The sequence below is a fragment of the Manihot esculenta genome, chromosome 17, assembly GCF_001659605.2.
Source record: "Manihot esculenta cultivar AM560-2 chromosome 17, M.esculenta_v8, whole genome shotgun sequence".
NCBI classification, from domain to species: domain Eukaryota; kingdom Viridiplantae; phylum Streptophyta; class Magnoliopsida; order Malpighiales; family Euphorbiaceae; genus Manihot; species Manihot esculenta.
This window is the reverse complement of record NC_035177.2, coordinates 32,316,385-32,336,524: the sequence shown is the minus strand read 5'-3', so window position 1 is coordinate 32,336,524 and position 20,140 is coordinate 32,316,385. Positions and strand designations below refer to the sequence as shown.

General features: G+C 31.7%; 2 protein-coding genes across 4 annotated transcripts; one reads left to right on the top strand and one right to left on the bottom strand.

Annotated features, from left to right (window-relative positions):
* The first annotated feature begins 914 nt into the window (after positions 1 to 914).
* On the top strand, positions 915 to 14,460 carry LOC110605025 (serine/threonine-protein kinase BLUS1). Of its 3 annotated transcripts, XM_043952330.1 has the most exons (21): positions 915 to 1,075; positions 1,256 to 1,449; positions 2,003 to 2,758; positions 3,866 to 4,120; positions 4,633 to 4,757; positions 4,910 to 4,954; positions 5,069 to 5,150; positions 5,251 to 5,319; positions 5,400 to 5,570; positions 5,684 to 5,749; positions 8,154 to 8,222; positions 8,326 to 8,469; positions 8,589 to 8,662; positions 8,870 to 9,124; positions 9,402 to 9,493; positions 11,891 to 11,967; positions 12,605 to 12,730; positions 12,805 to 12,912; positions 13,285 to 13,346; positions 13,428 to 13,479; positions 14,172 to 14,460. In XM_043952330.1, the coding sequence occupies exons 3-21, from the start codon at positions 2,591 to 2,593 to the stop codon at positions 14,205 to 14,207; spliced, it is 2,076 nt and encodes a 691-aa protein (XP_043808265.1). In that variant the 5' UTR covers positions 915 to 1,075; positions 1,256 to 1,449; positions 2,003 to 2,590; the 3' UTR covers positions 14,208 to 14,460. The 3 variants fall into 3 exon arrangements, with proteins under 3 accessions (XP_043808265.1, XP_021599011.1, XP_021599010.1); XM_021743319.2 differs by lacking the exon at positions 1,256 to 1,449 and having other exon boundaries at positions 11,894 to 11,967; XM_021743318.2 differs by lacking the exon at positions 1,256 to 1,449.
* A 177-nt stretch (positions 14,461 to 14,637) lies between these two features.
* LOC110604961 lies at positions 14,638 to 18,820 on the bottom strand. The gene is made up of 7 exons (XM_021743242.2): positions 18,665 to 18,820; positions 16,872 to 16,919; positions 16,746 to 16,792; positions 15,396 to 15,462; positions 15,269 to 15,312; positions 15,067 to 15,124; positions 14,638 to 14,992 (listed from the first exon to the last, which is right to left on the bottom strand). The coding sequence occupies exons 1-7, from the start codon at positions 18,740 to 18,742 to the stop codon at positions 14,942 to 14,944; spliced, it is 393 nt and encodes a 130-aa protein (XP_021598934.2). The 5' UTR covers positions 18,743 to 18,820; the 3' UTR covers positions 14,638 to 14,941.
* Positions 18,821 to 20,140: the final 1,320 nt, after the last annotated feature.

Genomic DNA, 20,140 nt, shown 5'->3' with positions numbered 1-20,140 from the left:
TTGTATTTTTTTTTAAAAAAAAATTATCAATTTAACTCTATATTTTATAAAAATTTACAATTTTTTTTCTATATTTTTAAAAATTATCAGTTAAACTCCATAGGTTACTCATTTTAATAATTATATCTTTTATGTCCACTTAATCTGTCAATAACTAATGACATAGTTATGTGAAATAATATTTTTTATGTGCTTCTATGCATTGGTGGCAGTGTGTAATTGGTTAAATGTTTAAAGTATAGGTATAATTAATAATTTTTAAATTATAAATAGAATTGTAAATTTTTTTAAAGTATAAAGTTAAAATGGTAATTATATTTTTTAAATATTTAAAAAAATATACTATTTAGTTATTATATTATGGAAAAATTTATTCTATTATTTTTTTATTTTAAAAAATTTATTAAATATTTTTAAAATTATAAAAATATATTAATTTATTTATTTACTTATTAAATATTTTAGTATTTAATTTATATAATTTAAAAAATTTTATTATTTGATTTCTCAATTTTATAAACAATCTATTAATTAACATTTTCATATTAAAAATATTTTGTTTTATTTTAATATTTAATAATTAAAATTAATAAATAGACTAATTATTATTTTTATCTCATAATTTTTATTTATTTTAATTTTTTTATAAAAATAATTTTTTATTCATTTTTAATTATATTTTATTAAATCTTAGAAAAATTTAAAAATATTTATTAAAATAAAATAAAATTATAATAGTTAATAAAAAATAAAATGTAAATAATAAAAAAATGAATAAAAATAACGAAAAGGAGTGAGGAATAAATTTTTTAAATTTTTAAAAAATTGAGAGATATTTTATAATACAGAATCAAATAGTAACTGTAAAAATATAATTTAGCTATATTATACCCGACCCTTAAATATATTTTCATGTTTATATTCTCTGCCATCAAAATAGAAGTCATAAGAAGAGAAGAGGTAGATTCCATCTATTGACCCTCAATTCGCAGCAGATTTATAGAGATTGAACTACTGAATTACTCTCGTATCTGCTGAATCCTACGTCTCTGTTCTTGCTTTTCAGTTCAGCTAGGTAGGTCCCCTTTTAACTTTCTGCTCATATTTGTAATCCAAGCTTTAGAAATCTTCAAGCTTTAATGCTTATTCTATGAATTTGTGTTTGCTGGAAATTTCCCTAGTCAACCTGGTTCATCTGTCCTTTTAATTCTTTTTTTAATTTCATTGCTTATTGTTGATTATTTTCTTTTTTTAGCAAATGACGGAATTGGGATTGTCAATTGGATTCTAAAGTTGCTGCTTGTTTTTCCTAAGGATTGAAATTGGAAATGAGGGCTGTGCTTATATAAATAGTTATGGCTGGTGTTAGGTGCTTGCTTTTGAATTTCGTGGAAGCTTCATTTGTAGCCGGAACTTTGTGAAGTTTTGTTTTCCGCTATTGGAATGCTTGTAAGGCTAGTAGCTGTTTTTTGTCATTCAAGATGCTTTTGCATTTGTTAGAGACTGCACCTATTATAGATATACATGCTTTATCTTCTACAGAGAGAATTAGGGCAAGAAATGCATGTTAAATGTGGTAGATAATCCAATAAGACGGTAATCTGGTTGTAGATTTAAATTTATCTCAAGACTGAAGGGCAGAGAAAAAGTTCATTTGTGTACAGAATCATGTTCTTGATAATATTTTCTTTCTGGTATTCACTAACCAGGAAAAAAACTTACACAGTCAAGCAGAAGTATCTTGTTGGAAAAGATTAATTGATTCATTCATGCTTTAACCCTATGCTATAAAGGTTTAACAGTATTTCCTGTTTCTGCTTTTCTTTGCAATCTCTCTTGAGCTTTTCTATTTTACTTGCTTTTCATACTTTTCATGCTAAAGTGATACTCTAATCTCTGATCTCCCAACCTAGCCCCCCCCACCCCAAAAAAAAAGTTATGAGGATATTTTATGTTTATTCAAGAATGCAATTTGATTTTTCTTTTCTTTTCTCTCCATCAGGTTCAAGGAATGCTCCTGTTACTACCCTTTGGTTTCATTCAGTTCTAGTTAAATTATTGTCCAAGCGTAGTTGTTCTTCAACTGTGCAATGCATGCACCTGAATCAAAAAGACTTTTCTCTGCTTGGCTTTGGGAGCATATTAAAAGTTTTGCATTCTGCTACTAATTATACATGCTAATACCTTTTGTCAGCCTAAGTAGTTTCTAAAAATCTATAACTGATTCTGACAGTTCAGGCAAGGATCGTTGACATCAAATACCACTATTTGTTAATTCTTGTCAATGTAATTTTCTGACATGCTGAGGTAGTGTTATTCTAGTCTAGTTTTAGGAGTTATAAACTATAAAGAGAATTTAGGTTTATTGTAGTTGATGGTTCTACATGCAAGAAAAACAGTTGGTAGTATCATCTTGATGTTGCAACTGGATTCAGACAACATTTCATGCTAAAGAAGGGAGAGATGCTACCAAACTGGAAGAAACCCCACATCGACTTATCTTTTACCATCTCCATACGCACTTCATTTATGTTTTGTGATACATCTTTGAGTAAAGGGAGATGTTAATGGTGTGCTACAAGAGAAAACTATGGAGCATGTTTCAGAGAAAAGGTATCCTGTAAGTGCAAAAGATTACAGACTATATGAAGAAATCGGTGAAGGTGTCAGCGCCACTGTTTATAGGGCTCTCTGCATCCCATTTAATGAGAGAGTTGCTATTAAGGTCCTTGATCTGGAAAGATGCAACAGTGACCTGGTAAGTGCATTACATTTTCCATTTTTCCTTAGAAGCTCTGGATACTCATGTTGATTTCTTGGGTTATAATATACCAGAAAGGTGTTGGTTAAGTACTTAACTTTGCTCCATGGTTAAGTTATGCTTCATGTACTTGTTTAACATATGAAGTCATAATACATAAGGTAGTCTCTGGTAACGCACTGCTTCTTTTATTGAAACTTCATGAAATCAAAATGTTTACTTGTAAACATCACAACTAAGAAATAGTTGACTACCTCACAACATAGTTCATGCTTCATTTTCAGTTCCATTATTCTGTCTATGACAATAAGCATCTAATTCAAAATCTCTATTGGTATGTCTTTAACTCAAATCATCTAAGCCTTAATATAAAATTCCTAATCTAGTTGTGGTTGACTACACTGATTGTTTTTCTCTATTATGCTTACAGAAAGATATTGTGCTGCTAGATCCATTTACATACTTCACCCCAGACTCAGTCTACCGTTACCTTTATTTTCCCCCACAACTTTGATATGTTGAACTTATTACTGACTTAATGTTGTGCTTGATGACCTATAAAATGATCGTGCAGAAACCATCTGAGTCACCATCGCATCTTGTAATTTTTCTTCCATTAGTGTCTGTTTCTCCTTAAATATACTCAGTTTTCCTGTTTCCTACTCGACCATTTTAGCATTATCATCTCAATTACACTAATTTTGTGGACATATTGTTTCCTTACTGCCCAATACTTGTTGTCATTAGTCACTGCCAGTCGAATGAAAGCTTTGTATAAACTCTCTTTTACATTTAGCTGGAACTTTATTGGCCACAGGGTTTTTGCTGCATTTCTTTGTGCACCTTGTTTTAATTCTTTGATTAACATCTTTGATTCTTTTTATTATGAAGACTAAGTTGGAAATATCTGCACTGTAGAATTTCTACACTGTCCAGACTAACATCCTTAACTCCCTTTGAAGATATTGGTAAAAAATTTCAGTAGATCAGATCATCATCATCAGTCTGTTGGTTGGAAGCATTGGGCTATGATTTTCCGAGTCTTGTCAAGCATTTATGTGAAGTATTTTGTTATCATACTTCAAAAATTTTATACTGGTGCAGGATGGCGTGCGGCGAGAGGTACAGACAATGAGCTTGATTTATCATCCAAATGTATTACAAGCACATTGTTCTTTCACCACTGGCCACAGCCTTTGGGTTGTGATGCCGTACATGGCCAGGGGATCCTGCCTCCATATAATGAAATCTGCTTATCCGGAGGGTTTTGAAGAGCCTGTTATTGCTACACTATTGCGGGAGACTCTCAAAGCTCTTGTTTATCTTCATGCCCACGGTCAAATCCATAGAGACGTTAAGGTACCTACTTCAATTTCGTTGCTTTTTGTGGTCTATCATTGCTGATGGAGCCTTTTAGTTTGACTTCTTATGAAAGATGTAAAAAAGATGAACACATGCTATGAATAGAAAAGAGAAAATAATCCAAAATAGCAGGATTTCTTAATGGGATTATGCAATTTGCCTATCATTTAAAGTGTGCATGGCTGCATGCTTGCTAGATCAGATGTGGAAGAAATTAATTCTTTTTCGAAAGAGAGTACGGTATCTTTTCTTTGTGAGCCATTCATCTTCAAGACTACCTAATCTCTTCTCCTTCAATGCTGCATATGTTTTTGCTTTTTTTTTTTGTGTGTTGGGGGGGGGGGGGATGTTGAGCATTTATTAACATTTCATTGCTTTTATCTCTACAACTACCTCTCTGTTGTTGTGTAAAAGTGTATTGCATTCTTATTCTGTGAACTTGTTTCCAATCAATGTGTGGAACACTACTGTCTTTAACTCTTATATGTTTTTTGGATGTCCCGCTGCAGGCTGGCAACATCTTAATTGATTCTGATGGAGCAGTTAAGTTAGCAGACTTCGGAGTATCAGCATGCATGTTTGATGCAGGTGATAGGCAGCGTTCCAGAAATACCTTTGTTGGAACTCCTTGCTGGTAACTCACTAACCTATTTTCCCTTTTCACTTCCTGTCAATGTTCTACTGTGTGAAATCAAATCTCAGAGTTGGTGTTGATATCAGAAACAAATGAATTATAATATGTGATTGGAAACATTTTCTTTTCTTCCGTTTATACTTTTCTTTCAGGATGGCTCCAGAAGTTATGCAGCAATTACATGGATATGACTTTAAGTGAGTGAACCTTGGATCTTTTCTTAATTTTCTTTTATCTCCTTGTTCTTGTTTTCTACAATGTTTCAAAATATGTACTTGGAGACCCTTCTAAACTTTTGTTTCTGTAAACAGAGCAGACATCTGGTCATTTGGAATAACTGCTCTTGAACTTGCTCATGGTCATGCTCCTTTTTCCAAGTATCCACCAATGAAAGTAAATTTAGTTTCTAATACTTACAATAAGATTGGAAGCATTTCATTGGTGCTTATTTTTACTTGTTCACAGTTTGATCTTTCCTTTATTATGACTGTAGGTTTTGCTCATGACCTTACAAAATGCTCCTCCAGGACTTGACTACGAAAGAGACAAGAGATTTTCTAAGGTTTATTTCTGTTACTCAGTTGGAACATTTTTCACTATTATGCTTGTGAAGTTGCCCTTAAAAGTGTTACACATTTTCAGTCATTTAAAGAGATGGTGGCTGCTTGTTTAGTCAAGGATCCAAAGAAACGTCCCACTGCAGAAAAGCTTTTGAAACACAATTTCTTCAAACAAGCACGGTTAAATGAATATGTTGCTCGTACCATTCTTGATGGACTTGCCCCTTTGGGAGAGCGCTTTAGGGAGCTGAAGGTCTCTGGCTTATTGAAATGATTGCAAATTCTTCTATTAAAGGGGGAATAACTTCTCTATGATCCTCAACCTCTTTTTTTTCTTTATCTTTTTTCCCCTCTTTTCTTCCCCAGGCAAAAGAGGCGGATCTTCTTGTCCAAAATAAGGCTCTATATGAAGATAAAGAGCAATTATCACAGGTGAATTATGTAGATTTCATAAATTTTTCTATGTTCCATTATCCTAGTTATTTGGGTTTAGGTCCTTTGCACTTTGGTTTGGAAGGGTTACATGAATATTTTTTCTCAAACTCTCCATTGGAGTTAAAAATGATTGAAGCTGTGCAAAGTTCTTCATTTGGATGAAACTTTTGCAACGGAAAAGGAATGAAGTTCCAATTAAAAAAAGAGTATAAATTGTTCATATATTGGTTGAAATTAGGAAATTCTGAATCTTATATCTGGCATTGTTATTTCATGTATTCTTTTTTAATTTGGAAATGTGAATCTTATATTTGCTAAATTCAGTTATTCAAATTGAATTCATATGTGAATTAGTGGTAACAGATCTGTACAAAAAATGGGACTATCAAAATCTGACTGAAGAACCAGAAAATTGAACTAGCTTAGTTGGGTAAATTACATTGATGGTATCCCACCTCAGGGATTTTGAATCCCACATCGGTTGTGGAAAGGGTAATGTGCCCCTTATATGGCACTCATCCCTTTGAGCTAGCTTTTGGGGTGAGTTAGTGTAACGGTCAGCTGCCTGCTTCCGCTGCGGAAGCCGTCCCACACCGGGAGATGATAGAAAATCAGAATTGTATATAATAGTTAGCACGAAACTACTAAATAACTTGGATTAACCATTTTGGGCCAAGTGGAAAGTGGGTGCAAAGTTATTTGGGCCAGTTTGGGCCAGACTTTTTCAATTGGTATCAGAGCCACCCTGGGTTAGAGAAATTGTGCAGAGTTAGTGGGTCTGCGAGGAAAGGGTTACCCACGTGAGACTAGGTGGAGCCAGCTGAGGTACTAGCAAACCACAATACCCGAGGGTTCGGTTCTGGTTTAGCAATTGTATCCGATTCAGTTGCGACGAGGACGTCGCAAAATTTAGTGGGATCGAGTGTAACGGTCAGCTGTCTGCTTCCGCTGCGGAAGTCGTCCCATATCGGGAGATGATAGAAAATCGGAATTGTATATATTAGTTAGCACGAAACTACTAAATAATTTGGGTTAATCATTTTGGGTCAAGTGGAAAGTGGGTCCAAAAGTTATTTGGGCCAGTTTGGGCCGGATTGTTTCAATTAGGCTTGATCCAAATTTAACATGATATCAGAGTCTCCCATTCGATGTTGGACCTCTTATAAATACGTCACGCACCAGTAAGGGTGTGTTGAATCCCCACATCGCTTGTGGAAACGGGTAATGTGCCCCTTATATGGGTCATAGGCACTCCTCTCTTTGAGCTAGTTTTTGGAGTGAGTTAGGCCTGACCAAATTTAACAAGAGGTATGTAATAGTAAGGTATCACATTTTTAATTTGTAACCTAAAATCTCCTAATCTTTAATTTAAGTAATACAAAGCTCCTTGCAGCCTTTAATAGCTGGTTTCTAGGTTATTTTGAGGTAAAGTATATAAAGGTACCGGAAACTTGTGAATATAATAGTAATATACCTCAGCTTTAATTTAGTTGACATAAAAGACTTAATTTTTAATATCAGTTTTCAGGTTTATGGCCGAGTGCTGATGTGACTCCTTCGTATGATAATAAACCTTTTATCTACTCTCTTTTATATCTTCCACATAGCATTCATAAAAATATATTCTCTCTCAAACCTATTTTCTCTCCCTTGCTGTGTCTCACTTTCACTCTCTCTCCCCTATTTGGCTCATTCTATTTCCCAGAGTGATAATCATAAGAAACATAGTGATCTAGAAAGAGGAGAGAATGAGAGAGAAGCACAATAAGGGAGAGAAAATAGCTTTGAGAGAGATAGTGTATATATTATGTATACAATTTTTTTTAGGATTCTATTTGGAGGATATATAGAGAGTAGGTATAATGTTTATTGCCCTATGGAGGAGACACCTCGGCAATAAACCTGGAAACTAGCTGCTAAAGGTTAAAAGTATTTTAATGTCAATGAAATTGAAGATTATGGAGTTGTGTTTTACAAAATTAAACTTAAAGAACCTTACTGTTATATATTCATTAGTTCAGGTATTGTATATGAAATTTACCCCAAAAATAACCTAGAGAAAGACTATTGAAAGTCACAGGGAGTTTTGTGTTATGTAAATTAAAGATTGGGCTTTTATGTAAAAGATAAGGTAAGTTATTGTCAGTGTGAAATACCTTGGCTTAGTTTGAAGTTTTGGTTGTTGAAACATCTTGAAAATGATAATCCTGTGATATTTCGACAAACGTTTTCCTAGTTAATTAATTATACTCTGGGAAAACAAAATTACTTATTTGCATGTGTGCGTGTCCATTCGTATGTATATTGTACAGTGGTCTTTACATAATCAAATTACTTACAGTTTCTGGTCTTTCTGGCCAAACATGATGGAATTTATAATCTAATTATGGTCTTGTTGCAGCAAGAGTACATAAAAGGAATCAGTGCTTGGAATTTCAACCTTGAGGATTTGAAAAGTCAGGCTGCTCTTGTAAGTCATTTCAGTTTCTGATTTGATGCATGTATTATATTTCATACAAATTACTTATATTATTTTTTTTTCTTACCTGTCTCTGGCACTTTGCTACCTGCAGATACAGGAATTTGATGGCATTCCAAATGCAGAAGATCCAGATGGGGTTGTGAAGCAAAGGCACAGGCACAATAATGTTGAGCTTGCAGCTGAGAGGCTGTCCTTTGGAAGGGTTAACCATACAACTGCTGCTCCTAGTCATGAGGTATCAATTTCCATATGCATTTTCTTTGTAGTTTTTTCTTCATTGTCAGGTGTTTCCTTAAAACTAAGGACTCCTGGTGATTCTGCCATGTGTTTCACATTCATCTTTCTTTGTTTCAGGATGGGTTCAGTGATCTTAATGATTTGGAGAGTTCACTTCCTGCATTTCCTATTAAACCTCTTCAGGCGCTTAAGTGAGATTCTATCTTTTTCTTATATCTTCTGTTATCTTGTCCTCGCATTTCTGGTTCTAATTTGTCAGCATTTCATATAGTTAACTGGCTCTAAGACTAGTGGTAATGTTTTTTACAGTGATTTTGACATATTGAGTTAACACAAAGTATCAATTATTAGATGGTTTTAGTTTCTCATTAGTTATGCAACCATGCATTATAATGCAGAGGCTGTTTTGATGTGGGAGATGATGGTATGGATGGAACTAGTCCAAGTTGGGAAGTTACAACTGATTCTGAACAACAGGTTCTTACAAAGTTGTCAGCAAATGTTGTAAACCAAGAAAGTGAAGCAAATGAAGGTGATGATCCTGGGAGAAGCTGTTCTATACCACATAATGTTGTTATGGAGCATAAACAATTTTTGAGTGGACCATTAATGCCTGATAATACACCTAAAATTATTGTTGGAGATGAGAACAGGTGAGCTTCATATTCTAACTGACCTTTATTTTATGTATAGCTCTCTTTTTAATTACTTGTTGTTTAACATCAGATGAATAGTTGACTTCTTCTGAATATGTAATGACTGGAGTAGAAATGCAATCAATTTATAAAAACATAACACTCCATTGATGCAACATGATGTTATCATGAAGTTGACATGACATTCGGTTGCTTTTTGACAATGGTATTTATCTGTGCGAAGTCAACTGGTTCTAGTAATTATTAATAGCTTGTATCTTCAAATATTTTATAGGGATCTTGTACAGCCAAAATATCAATCAGAGCGAAACCATAGTGGTCCATTGTTCTATCGACAGAAAAGAGATACCAATAACCTTTCATCTGGTATGTCACTTGTGGATCTCACATTCATTTTTCCTCATGCATTTCCATCTATCTATAATTTATTATAATATATATATAAAAGTATGAATGTGGGGCTAACTCATGAACCGTTAAAATTACCTTTAATATTTCATATTATTTATAAGTTGTTCCAAATTCTAATGCCATATTATAAGCTTAAATATATTACAAATGTAATCATATTCCAACTTGATACATAACCTTGCTCTAACTTAATCAGTAATCCAAATATATCTTGAAAGGGTAGTATAGAATATTTTTTTTTTAACAAAAGATTATAATCCTATTACAATTTAAACAGTTGCTGCTTCTTAAAAAAGGTACATGCTTAGTTAATATTTATTAAAATGCAATCTTATATTTTCTCATAGTATTAGTAATTCTAGTGTGTGTATCTGGACCTTTTTGTAAAAAGTGTGAATCAAAAAAATATTTCCCCATATGGGGTGGGGAAAAACTTATTTCCCCATCTAGGGTAGTCAAGCCCCTAGTCGCCACTCAAAATGGCTACTAGGGGCCTATCGGGAGTTACAGGGGCGACTGGGTGTTCAAGTCCTGACTAGGCAGATTCTCTGCTTGGAATCTAATTCTTTTTAACCATTTAATTACTGAAAAAAATAAATAATTAGTTTTTTGAATTTTAAAGTTGAAGTTGTACTACAATCTATTTAAATAGTCAACACTTAAAATTTCAACAAACGGTCTCCTACAAGTTTACTAATTCAAAAAAAAAAGCGAAATTTAAATAATTCACCTAGTTTAATTTAACTTTCTTCTTTTTTTTTTCATTTAATTTACTACAATGATTTGAATATAAAATTAAAAAATAAGTTCACCAAACTATCTTAATTATCTATTGCACTTTACGCATACAAAATAATAAATGAAGTTATTTTCCGCTTCATGCAAAATATTTTGCACAAAAATAAAATTCACATATTTCTTCTTTGTGTTTCAACAAATAAAATCAATAGTTATATCATTTTATCCTTGATTGAGCACTTAACAAGAGAGCATATCTCAATATACAGCTTCAGGCTTCTTGCTAATAAAACAAACTAAACACAATGAACAAAAGCGTGTTTGTATATAGTAAATTGAAAAAAGAATTTGATCTAAATGTTAATTACTTTGTGCAAAATTTTATTTTTGAGGACCTGCTGTAGAAAATTAGACTTGTCATTTTTTTTGTAATACTAATCAAACAATAAACAGGCAAGCAATAAGGGGTTCAATGCATCAAAAACTGAGGCAACAAACCATTATTGGCATAAAACCCAAGGGAAAAACAAAGCCAAAAAAAAAAATGATGCAGTCAGGGGTCAAATATTGGCAGTCATGGTTAAAAAGAAGTTGACAACTGAAAGTTCCAAATTTCACCTGTACAATTTAATTATGAATAGCTTATGTTTTGACAAGCTGATCCAAAAGTTATGTTTACCTGACCCCCATCAGTAGCTGCCTTAAAAAGTGACTGGCTCCCAACAAACTCTAGGGGCAATCCTTTTACAAGAAATAGATCGAGTGAGAGGACCATTTACTACATCCACAAAAAGCTGCTAAACCATGAAGAGAAGTATTATTTGATGGATAAGATTTGCCTAGTAGTTGTATGGGCTAGGAAGTTCTAAACCCGGGTTGGACTGAAATATGGTAGTCATACTAAAATCTTATGCAATATCCAGCCTAGTACACACTACACAGCATATATTAGAATCTCACTATGTTTAACATGAAGTAAACATAAACTTTTTTTTAATATATATTTCTTATGGAAGTATTTTTATATAAATTTTCCTAAGAGAACTATTTCTGTGTTTTTAATATATCATTACATGAATTATTTGTGAATATAGATATGTTTTTAGTAATATAATTTTTTAATATTAATTTAATTACTTTTTATATTTTTAACTTGTTTTATTAACAATTGTCATCTAGACTAATTTTAATTTTATTTTATACTCTTTTTAAATGAGAAATTCATTATTATTTAATAATAAAAGTTCTTATATCATTATCTACTACATCATTGACTATGTTATTCATTAAATTCTTCCAAAAGTTAAATTTTTAATTTTAAAATTTTTACATCATTTTATTATATTTAAGACATATTTCTTTATAAAAATATGACCTAAAGATATAATATTTTCAATGCTTGTTTGTAGGATTAACTAATAATATTAAATTTGATATTTTTAATTAATTTGCTTAATTTTTAATATTCAAATCTTTATATAAAAAAAATAATCACAAGGCAAAAGAATATCACAGGTTATAAACATTTCACTAGCCCATATACTAGTAATGATAGGAGATATTAAATGTTTATCTTTCTAAACATGTAAAATTTTGTTACATCTGTTCATGCAGCAGAGGATTTATCAGAAGGAGCAGCTGTCCAACGTAAAGGACGCTTCAAGGTCACTTCAGCAGATCTCAGCCCAAAGGTATTTTGATTAACATTATATGATCTCAGGTCAACAAGGCCCAGCCTTTAGAAGCAAGTAGTTGATTTCTATCTGTCTGACACGAAGAGAGTTCACATATTGTGGTCAAAATTTAGTTTCATAACTTGCCCTAACTGTGGCACTCATTCTGTTGATCAATTAACTAATGAAAATAAGTGGGACTCAATCTTTCTAGAATTGTGTTTGGAGTTCCAATTTAACACCTTTCATCAGCACAAGTATATTTGCTCACTAGTTTATTTGTCTTGAAGCTGAAACCTTTGTGTATACCCTCCAACGAGTTTTGTTTGCATCAGAGAGAGAGAGAGAGAGAGAGAGAGAGAGGCGAAGTTAGGTTTCCTTTTAAGCTACATGTCAGCTTGTTTCATAGAAAAATAAAATACTTGAGTCTAGTGCTTCTGGTTTAAATTTTATTTTCCATGTGATGTTTGTTTGGTGATTTGGAGGTTTTAATTTCTAAATTTTCCCTTTTTCCTGTGAACTTGGAGCTTGATCTTTAAGTCACTGTTTTAGTTGACGTACTCTGTGACACTTGATTACATTACATTTTTGAACTTAGAAATTTATCCTCTAGGCAATGGATTTCTAACCATTGCCATTATTTTTCTGAATTTAGAGTCCGACAAACTGTTATTTCAGTCCTACTTGTGGAGGTTCAAGTAATCCATCAACATCAAACCCTACGGCTGCCTCAGTTCTCCCATCACTGCATTGTATTTTGCAGAAGAACACCATACAAAGAGTAAGTTTCCTGTATGCATCATATTTTCATTGTCGATGCATTTTATGTCAAAATTTGTTCTATGTTGTTGACAGGAAGAAATTGTTAAATTGATCAAGAATGTGGAACAAAGCTCTGGTATTACCTCATCTGTAGGCAAGCAAATGCAGTCGGCTGAAGCGGCCATAAATGACCTTTTGCAGGTAAGTAAACCTTTTTTCCCTAAAATAGAAAGAAAATCTTTTCCGTGCAAGAATTTCTAACAAAACATGCTATTTTGCTATGTAAAACTACAAAATCTCTTAGTATGAATTTGAGCAATAATAAGATATTATTGCTTTAGAAAATGCATAATTTTTTATTTGATCATATCCAAGTAAATTATCCATATAAATAGTCATCATCGCTCTGAATTATGGAGGTGCCTTAACCATTTTTCAGTCATATTTTCTGAAAAGAATTTAACCATCTGATGTGAACATCATCTTTTAACCAGTTATCTGTAGAGGTTGGTATTCAATTTCAGGAAAGTTTGCCGCTGTAATAAAATGATCTTAATTTTGCACAACGTGCAGACATCACCTGCTTCTGCTAGAGAGAGGGAGCTGCAGGCTCAGTTGATTAATCTACAACAAAGGTATGATATGATAGCCAAAAATTAGTAATGAGATTATGGTCACTATTTTGACATAAATCTGGAACTTATCTCGAATGTCAGTGTTGGAAACCTTGTTGAGGAATTGCAGACACAGAAGACAAAAAATGCACAGGTGCGCGTTTATCTTGGTTTCTCGATGTTATGTCTCCATCATGACAGAACGCTCCTACCACTTCCTTTTTTTTTTTCTTCAGTATATCAATGTGGTGCTGGAGCCTCGCTAACAAACACTTTTCCCTTCCCCTCAAAATGATGATAATAGTAGTTTCCTTTGCATCCTGCCCTTCACGAAAGATGAAATATTAGGGAAATATATTTGCATTTTAGTTCCTTCCAAATTTATTATTGATTTGCTACACTCAGTGCCTTTGTGTATTGAGGTTTAGGGGTCAAAACTGTTTTTCAGAAAAAGTCCCATTTTAGATGCTGTTTGAAAAATATTATTTTGTCATCTTGATATTCTTTTGACTAAAATATGTCATATTTATTTTTAAAATTTGATTATTAACTTTTCTTAACAAATATATTTAAGAAAGTGTTTGTATCAACAGCAACTTCGTTTGATTTGGGAATTCATTTATCATTACTTATTTTTGCATTTTATTTTTATTTTCTCATTGAAGATTATCTAGCAACATATCAATAATCAATCCTCCAATGTTCATTCTTTTTCATACTGTGCTGATTTGGCATAAAATGGTGGATCAAATTTGTAATGGTACATACACATACTGTTTAACAGTGTATTTTTTTGTTGAACCTGTAACTGCATCGTCAGTTATGAATACTCTTTTATGTCTGCAGTTAGAAAGACAGTTGAATGCTCTGGTCTATAAGTGAAGAAAAAGAGGCTTATAATGTCTTTGGCGGCTCCGATTATTCTAAAGTGACAAGATTGTGACAATCTACCCAGCACTTGTGAGGTATGAAGGCATCTTGTATTTCTAGTGTAATCATATAAGTATGAACATGTTCTTAAGGCGGACACCAAATTTTAAGATGCCATTGGTTGAGTCTCACATCATGTGTGACGTGCTGTAATTTATGAGGCCTTGTAATTATAATACAGTTTGGCTCTCATTTATTTCCTCGATCTCCTGCTCTCTGTCTCCTACGGAAAAAGAATTTATCTAAATTCGATTCACTACGCAAAGGTGTGTACCAGTGTTCATTGGGAGCCAATGCATTCCAAGAAGGCAAGACCCATTTTCTTTTCCTTGCAATAATTGATCGAAAAGTACCTCATTTATCGAGCTGCTCAAATCAAACAGTCTTAACATAAATACTATTTCTTGTTTTTCTTTTTCCAATTTTAAATTCAAGATCATGTCATTTATCAAGGGGAAATTATTCAATACTCTTTCCTTGAAAATAAGGAAAGCATCTACAAGATTTGTATTCCTAACTAAAGGAAAAGAAAATAAAGAAATAATACAGTGAGGAGAAGAAAAGGAGGAGTTTATCCTCAGATCATGAATGAAATTGTCATCACTGATGCTCCAAGGTTACATCCATGAAAAGTCTCAAGAAAATCAGATGGAAATGCTAAGTTAGGAATCCAAAGGGGTAATTTTTTACCACGTTCGATTTTCAACTACAGCAGAAACAATCCCTTTAAGTGTTTCCTGCATAGCATGAAGTTCATATAAGATAAGTAAATATATTTCATTGTTCAAAAGAAGTCATCTTTTGAAAATACCATGGAATGGTCTTTAAGGCCAAGAGACAGCACCAATGGCCTGGAGGAACCTGAACTACTGCCATGACAAACAAATAAGTGTCAACAGAACATAACCAGAAACGGACCGAATAGTAATAATAAAAATAAAGGCCTTGATTATAAGCAGCATGATTTCATATTTATCCTGCTAAATTCAAAATAAATAAGTAAATAAAACAACCTTATGTGTTCAATCAGTTGCCTAGCACATGCCACGAGCATTGCCTGCACATATTTGTGTTCAACCAAATTTAAGCATAAAGCGAAGATTGAAATTAACAGGAGGTAATGCAGACTAAGTATCTTACCTCATCTCGTTTGCCAAATATTACAGAGACACTGAAAGTGGGGTGGATCGACACCCCTTCCTCCTTCCTGGAAACAGAGACATTGATTATATTATCATGGCTTATTTTTTGAGCCATCTTCATTCTTGTACCTTTCTACATAAAGCCTTCCTTTAGGCTCAGAAAGCCAATTATTGACCTTAAAATTTCATGGCCTTTGGATCTGGGTTAAGAAGCCAACCATTTAACAGGGAGGGAGAGTTGCTCACAGATTGTCTTCATGACCATGGGCCGCAAACGATCATATGTAGCAAGACACAAGAACAAAAATACATTTTTTTTTCCAGTAAAACAATTTATGATTTGACCTCTCAAAAACAGTTCCAATTAAGGGGATTAAAATGGAAATATGTATTGTCTATTTTGAGATTTTTATTACAAAACAAGGAATAGAGCAATTCAAGACTCTCCATTCCTGTGCAAATTAAGTCAATACATATTTTCATTTTAAACGGTAACAATCAGCTTGTAAGCACATTTATTACTAAAATTACTAAAAAAGATATTAATAAAGTGACATGGTGAAGTTTTATAATTAAATGAGAGCAATATAGTAACTTATTTAGTCAAATCAGCTTATTAAGTTTAGTGCTTATAAGTACCAAAATGAAAATCTATTTCACACAACTGTTTCAAGCTAATTGGTTTATGAGAATGCCCAGATGAATACCTATCTACTTCACAGTATTATTATCATTAGGAATGATACACGAAAGAATATAAACTGTAGAAGTCTGAAGTATTTCTTGCAAATACAAACGAGTTTTGCATAGAGAAATGGGTAAATGTACGTCAGGACTCAATACAGTAAGACCCAGTTTGGCATTGAGGTTCTAGGCCAAGAAGAACTTTTCAGATTGGAAAAAAAAAAAAAAAAAAAAAAAAAAAAACACCTTCAGATGACACTGAAAAAGGCAGGTTGAAAGAATCTATTTTGCCATTCAGAGTTTTTATGAATAAAATATATCAAATTTAAGTTTCAATTAATTTTTAATATCCTCTCTAACACATTTAAACAAGTGTTTTCTTAACAGTAGTTTTTTCAACAGCAATATCAAACAAATCTAAGCACCACAGAAATTCAAGCATCCCAAATCATGTAACCATATGAAAGGTTATGCTACAATAGGCTTGTAACATATTATGTTCTGGTTGACAGGCTGACAAGTTGTAACATTGTAAAAATTGAAATGTTGTATACAATGCTAAGACACAGCAACAGTTGCAAACAACTTACCAAGTCATTGTTACAAAGTTGAAACCAAAACAACAAAGGTATATATCTACTTCAAACAGAAAAAGGATGCAGACCTGGCATGCAGTATTGTCCCCATGGTCCCTATTTGGGTAGCAATCACCTGAGAAGTGTTTTAAACATCAGAACACCCTTGCAGAAATAAGAAAAAAATATAAACGAATGGGGAAACTCAAACTCACCAAAATATGGTCATCATAACTGCAAATGACTATGTCTGTTTTGTTCCCCTGTCAAGCAGACAAACATAAATAAGAATATTTGACAAAGTGACATTTGAGAAGCACAACAAGCTAACAGTGTGTATTTTAGTGCAGCAGTGAAATAATGAAAGAAAATACTATGACAACATGCTTACTACTGAGGTAGATACCAGTAGTTGAAACACAATAGAAAGAGAATGGAGTTTAGCATGCATGTGGATGTATTTAGTTTATATAAGCCATTAGACACCATGCAATTGACCCAGTATTAAATCTGAAATTCTAGCGCTAGGATAAACCTGTCCATCCACTATGGCTGATAGACACTAGACTAAGAGGGTGTTGGGCTTAGTTTATAAAAATTAACTTATAGTGCTCATAAGTTATTTGATGCTTATAAGCATTCAAAATTAAATGGTTAAGCAATTACGTACTTGGTTAAAATGTTTATAAGTAGCTGATAAATAGTTGATATGTTAAGTAACAATTAGCTTGTAAGCATATTTATTATTAAAAGTATTAAAATAGACATTAATAAAGTGATGTGGTGAAGTTTTACAATTAAATAAGAGCAATATAATAATTTATTTAATCAAACCAGCTTACAAGCTTAATCGTTATAAGCATCAAAATGGAAATCTAGTTGACACAACTTTTCTTTAATTTATAAGTTGAACTTATAAGGTCAAAAGATGTTATAAAAGAACAAGTCAGTTTGTTTTTAGAGCTTATCAGCTGAGTTAACCTGCTTATATGTTAAGACAAACACTCTCTAAGTAACACAATGCAATTTTCAACATTACAACATCATTGAGAAGAACAAAAGTTTGCAGTTCTCGAGCTTATAGGTGTTCAATTCAATGTGTAAAATAAATGCATGCAAAAACCTGGAAAAAAAATTACAAATATAGTCTTAATGTTCCTTAAGTTTAATAGTTGGAAACCAAATAGTGACGAAACCCTAAAACTTTGATATCCCCAGTCTACTAAAGCCAAAAATAGCAGGCAAACCAAAGTAGAAAATCATGCTTATTCATTATCTTGTGGAGTTAAATATTTAAATGGCTCAAACTAATAAAGAAATTCCGATGCCACATCATTTTCCTAGTAGGATTACTCCATCATAGCACATTAACCCCAGCATTCTCCAATAATCAATCACTCAATCAAGATTCAAGACCCATTTTTGCTTGTGATTGAACTCAATTACTCCTCAAAAACTTTACAGTTGCAAAATCCCAGATCAATACAACACATTCGAGCCAAGAAAAATATAATGGGAATTTTGAAAGATCAGTAACATACACCAAAAAAAAAACCATTTCAACTAGAAAGCAATCACCAATATATTCTGATGTATATGCACAATGTGGAAAGGGGCAGTGTGACCCTTGTATGGGTCATAGGCACCCCTCCCTTGAACTAACTTTTGGATGGGTTAGACCTGACCCAAATTTAACATGGCATCAGAACCTCCATTCGCTAGTGCGCCTTCTATAAATATGTCAGGCACCTGTAAAAATTCTGGGCGTGAGGGGTGTTGAATCCCACATCGGTTGCATAATTTTACATTGAATCATGCAAAATTCGAGCAACCCATTAATCATAAACTGCCTAATAAGTAACTGATAACAGTAAAAAGCAGCTCCTTTGTGATTGTAGTCACAAAGATATTGTCCTGGGCATTTAAGCGAGCATGTAAAGGGCAAAATATAAACAACAACAAAAACAACAAGGTTGAGCTGCAGCAGTAAAAGAACAAAACTACATACCTTTATATCCAGCGAAAGGTTCTTGTGGGGGACTGTGAACTGCTGGACGGAACTTCCCATCACTCTCTTTACCAGCATAAGAATCAGAGAGAGCTTTACTAGCAGAGAGATGCAAATATAGCAATGGAACTTTTCTTTTGGGATAAGACATATTGTCACATTTAGCAGCCCAACTTTGAGAGCCCATAACCAGAAGCTAAACCCATACCTATTATGAACAATATAAACAATAAATAGATTTTTTTTTCTACCAATAAATAATAAATAGATTGAAAATAATAAAAACATATTTTCATACTATAATTTTAATTTATATAAATTTTTAAAAATGTGTAATTTTTACTTTAAAACGAATTTTTTTTAAAAACATTTTAAACATACTATATACATAATTATAAACTAATGATATTTAAATTTTAGTGTAAATATATATATATATATATATATATATATATATATATAAAGTATTAGTTATTTAACAGTATGATATAAATAAATTTAAATAGTTAATATAAAGTATTAGTCATATAAATTTTCATTTCTATAATATTTTTCTACATGGATGGAATACATTTTATGAGTTTTGAATTTTTTTTAATTATTTAATCCTCTTTGAATATATTTTGTAAAAAATTTAATTTTATTAATTTTATTTTTATAAATTTTTATTAAAATAAAATAAATAATAATAATTTTAAAAAATAAAAATATATAAATTTATGATTTTTTTTTGGCATGAATATTTCTCCTGATATGACAAGCCGCTGCCAACTTGAGCTACCGAATTATTTGGAGTTATATTGATCAAACTTCTCATCAATAAATAAAATTTATTGATTGTAGTTAAAAAAAAAAAAGCATATTAATAGATTTATATATAATGATATTAATAAAATATTTAAAATTAAAAAATATGATTTATTTTGTAATTTGAATAAAAAAAAAGTATTTTTCGTTATTAATTATTTATTACTCTAAATATAAAATATATATATATGAATAGAAAATATTTTCATAAAACCAACCGAGGTCAAATTGAAACGCTTGTAATACTTGATGATTGGTCGTAACTAAACTCCAACAAAAAAAAACATTTAAAATATTTTTTTAAAAAATATTTTACATAGAGAATATTTTTTAAAAAATTAAGTAACTTATTTTCATTGGTTTATTTTAATTTAAAGTAAATAATATTAATAAAATTTTATATATAAAAATATTAATATGATTGTCCAAATTCAAAAAAGAATTTAAAAAAAAGATTTTTTTAATTAAAAAAATATTTTCTATTAATTATTTTTTAAATATTATTTCAAAATTATTGTCTTTTTTATAATAATATATAAATTAATTATTATAGCTCTATTTAATTTTATTTTATTTTATTTTAAAATATCTTTTAGTATTTAATAAAATTTAATATTTTTAAAATAATATATAATTGAAAAGTTAATAAAAAAGTTATCTCAAAAATAA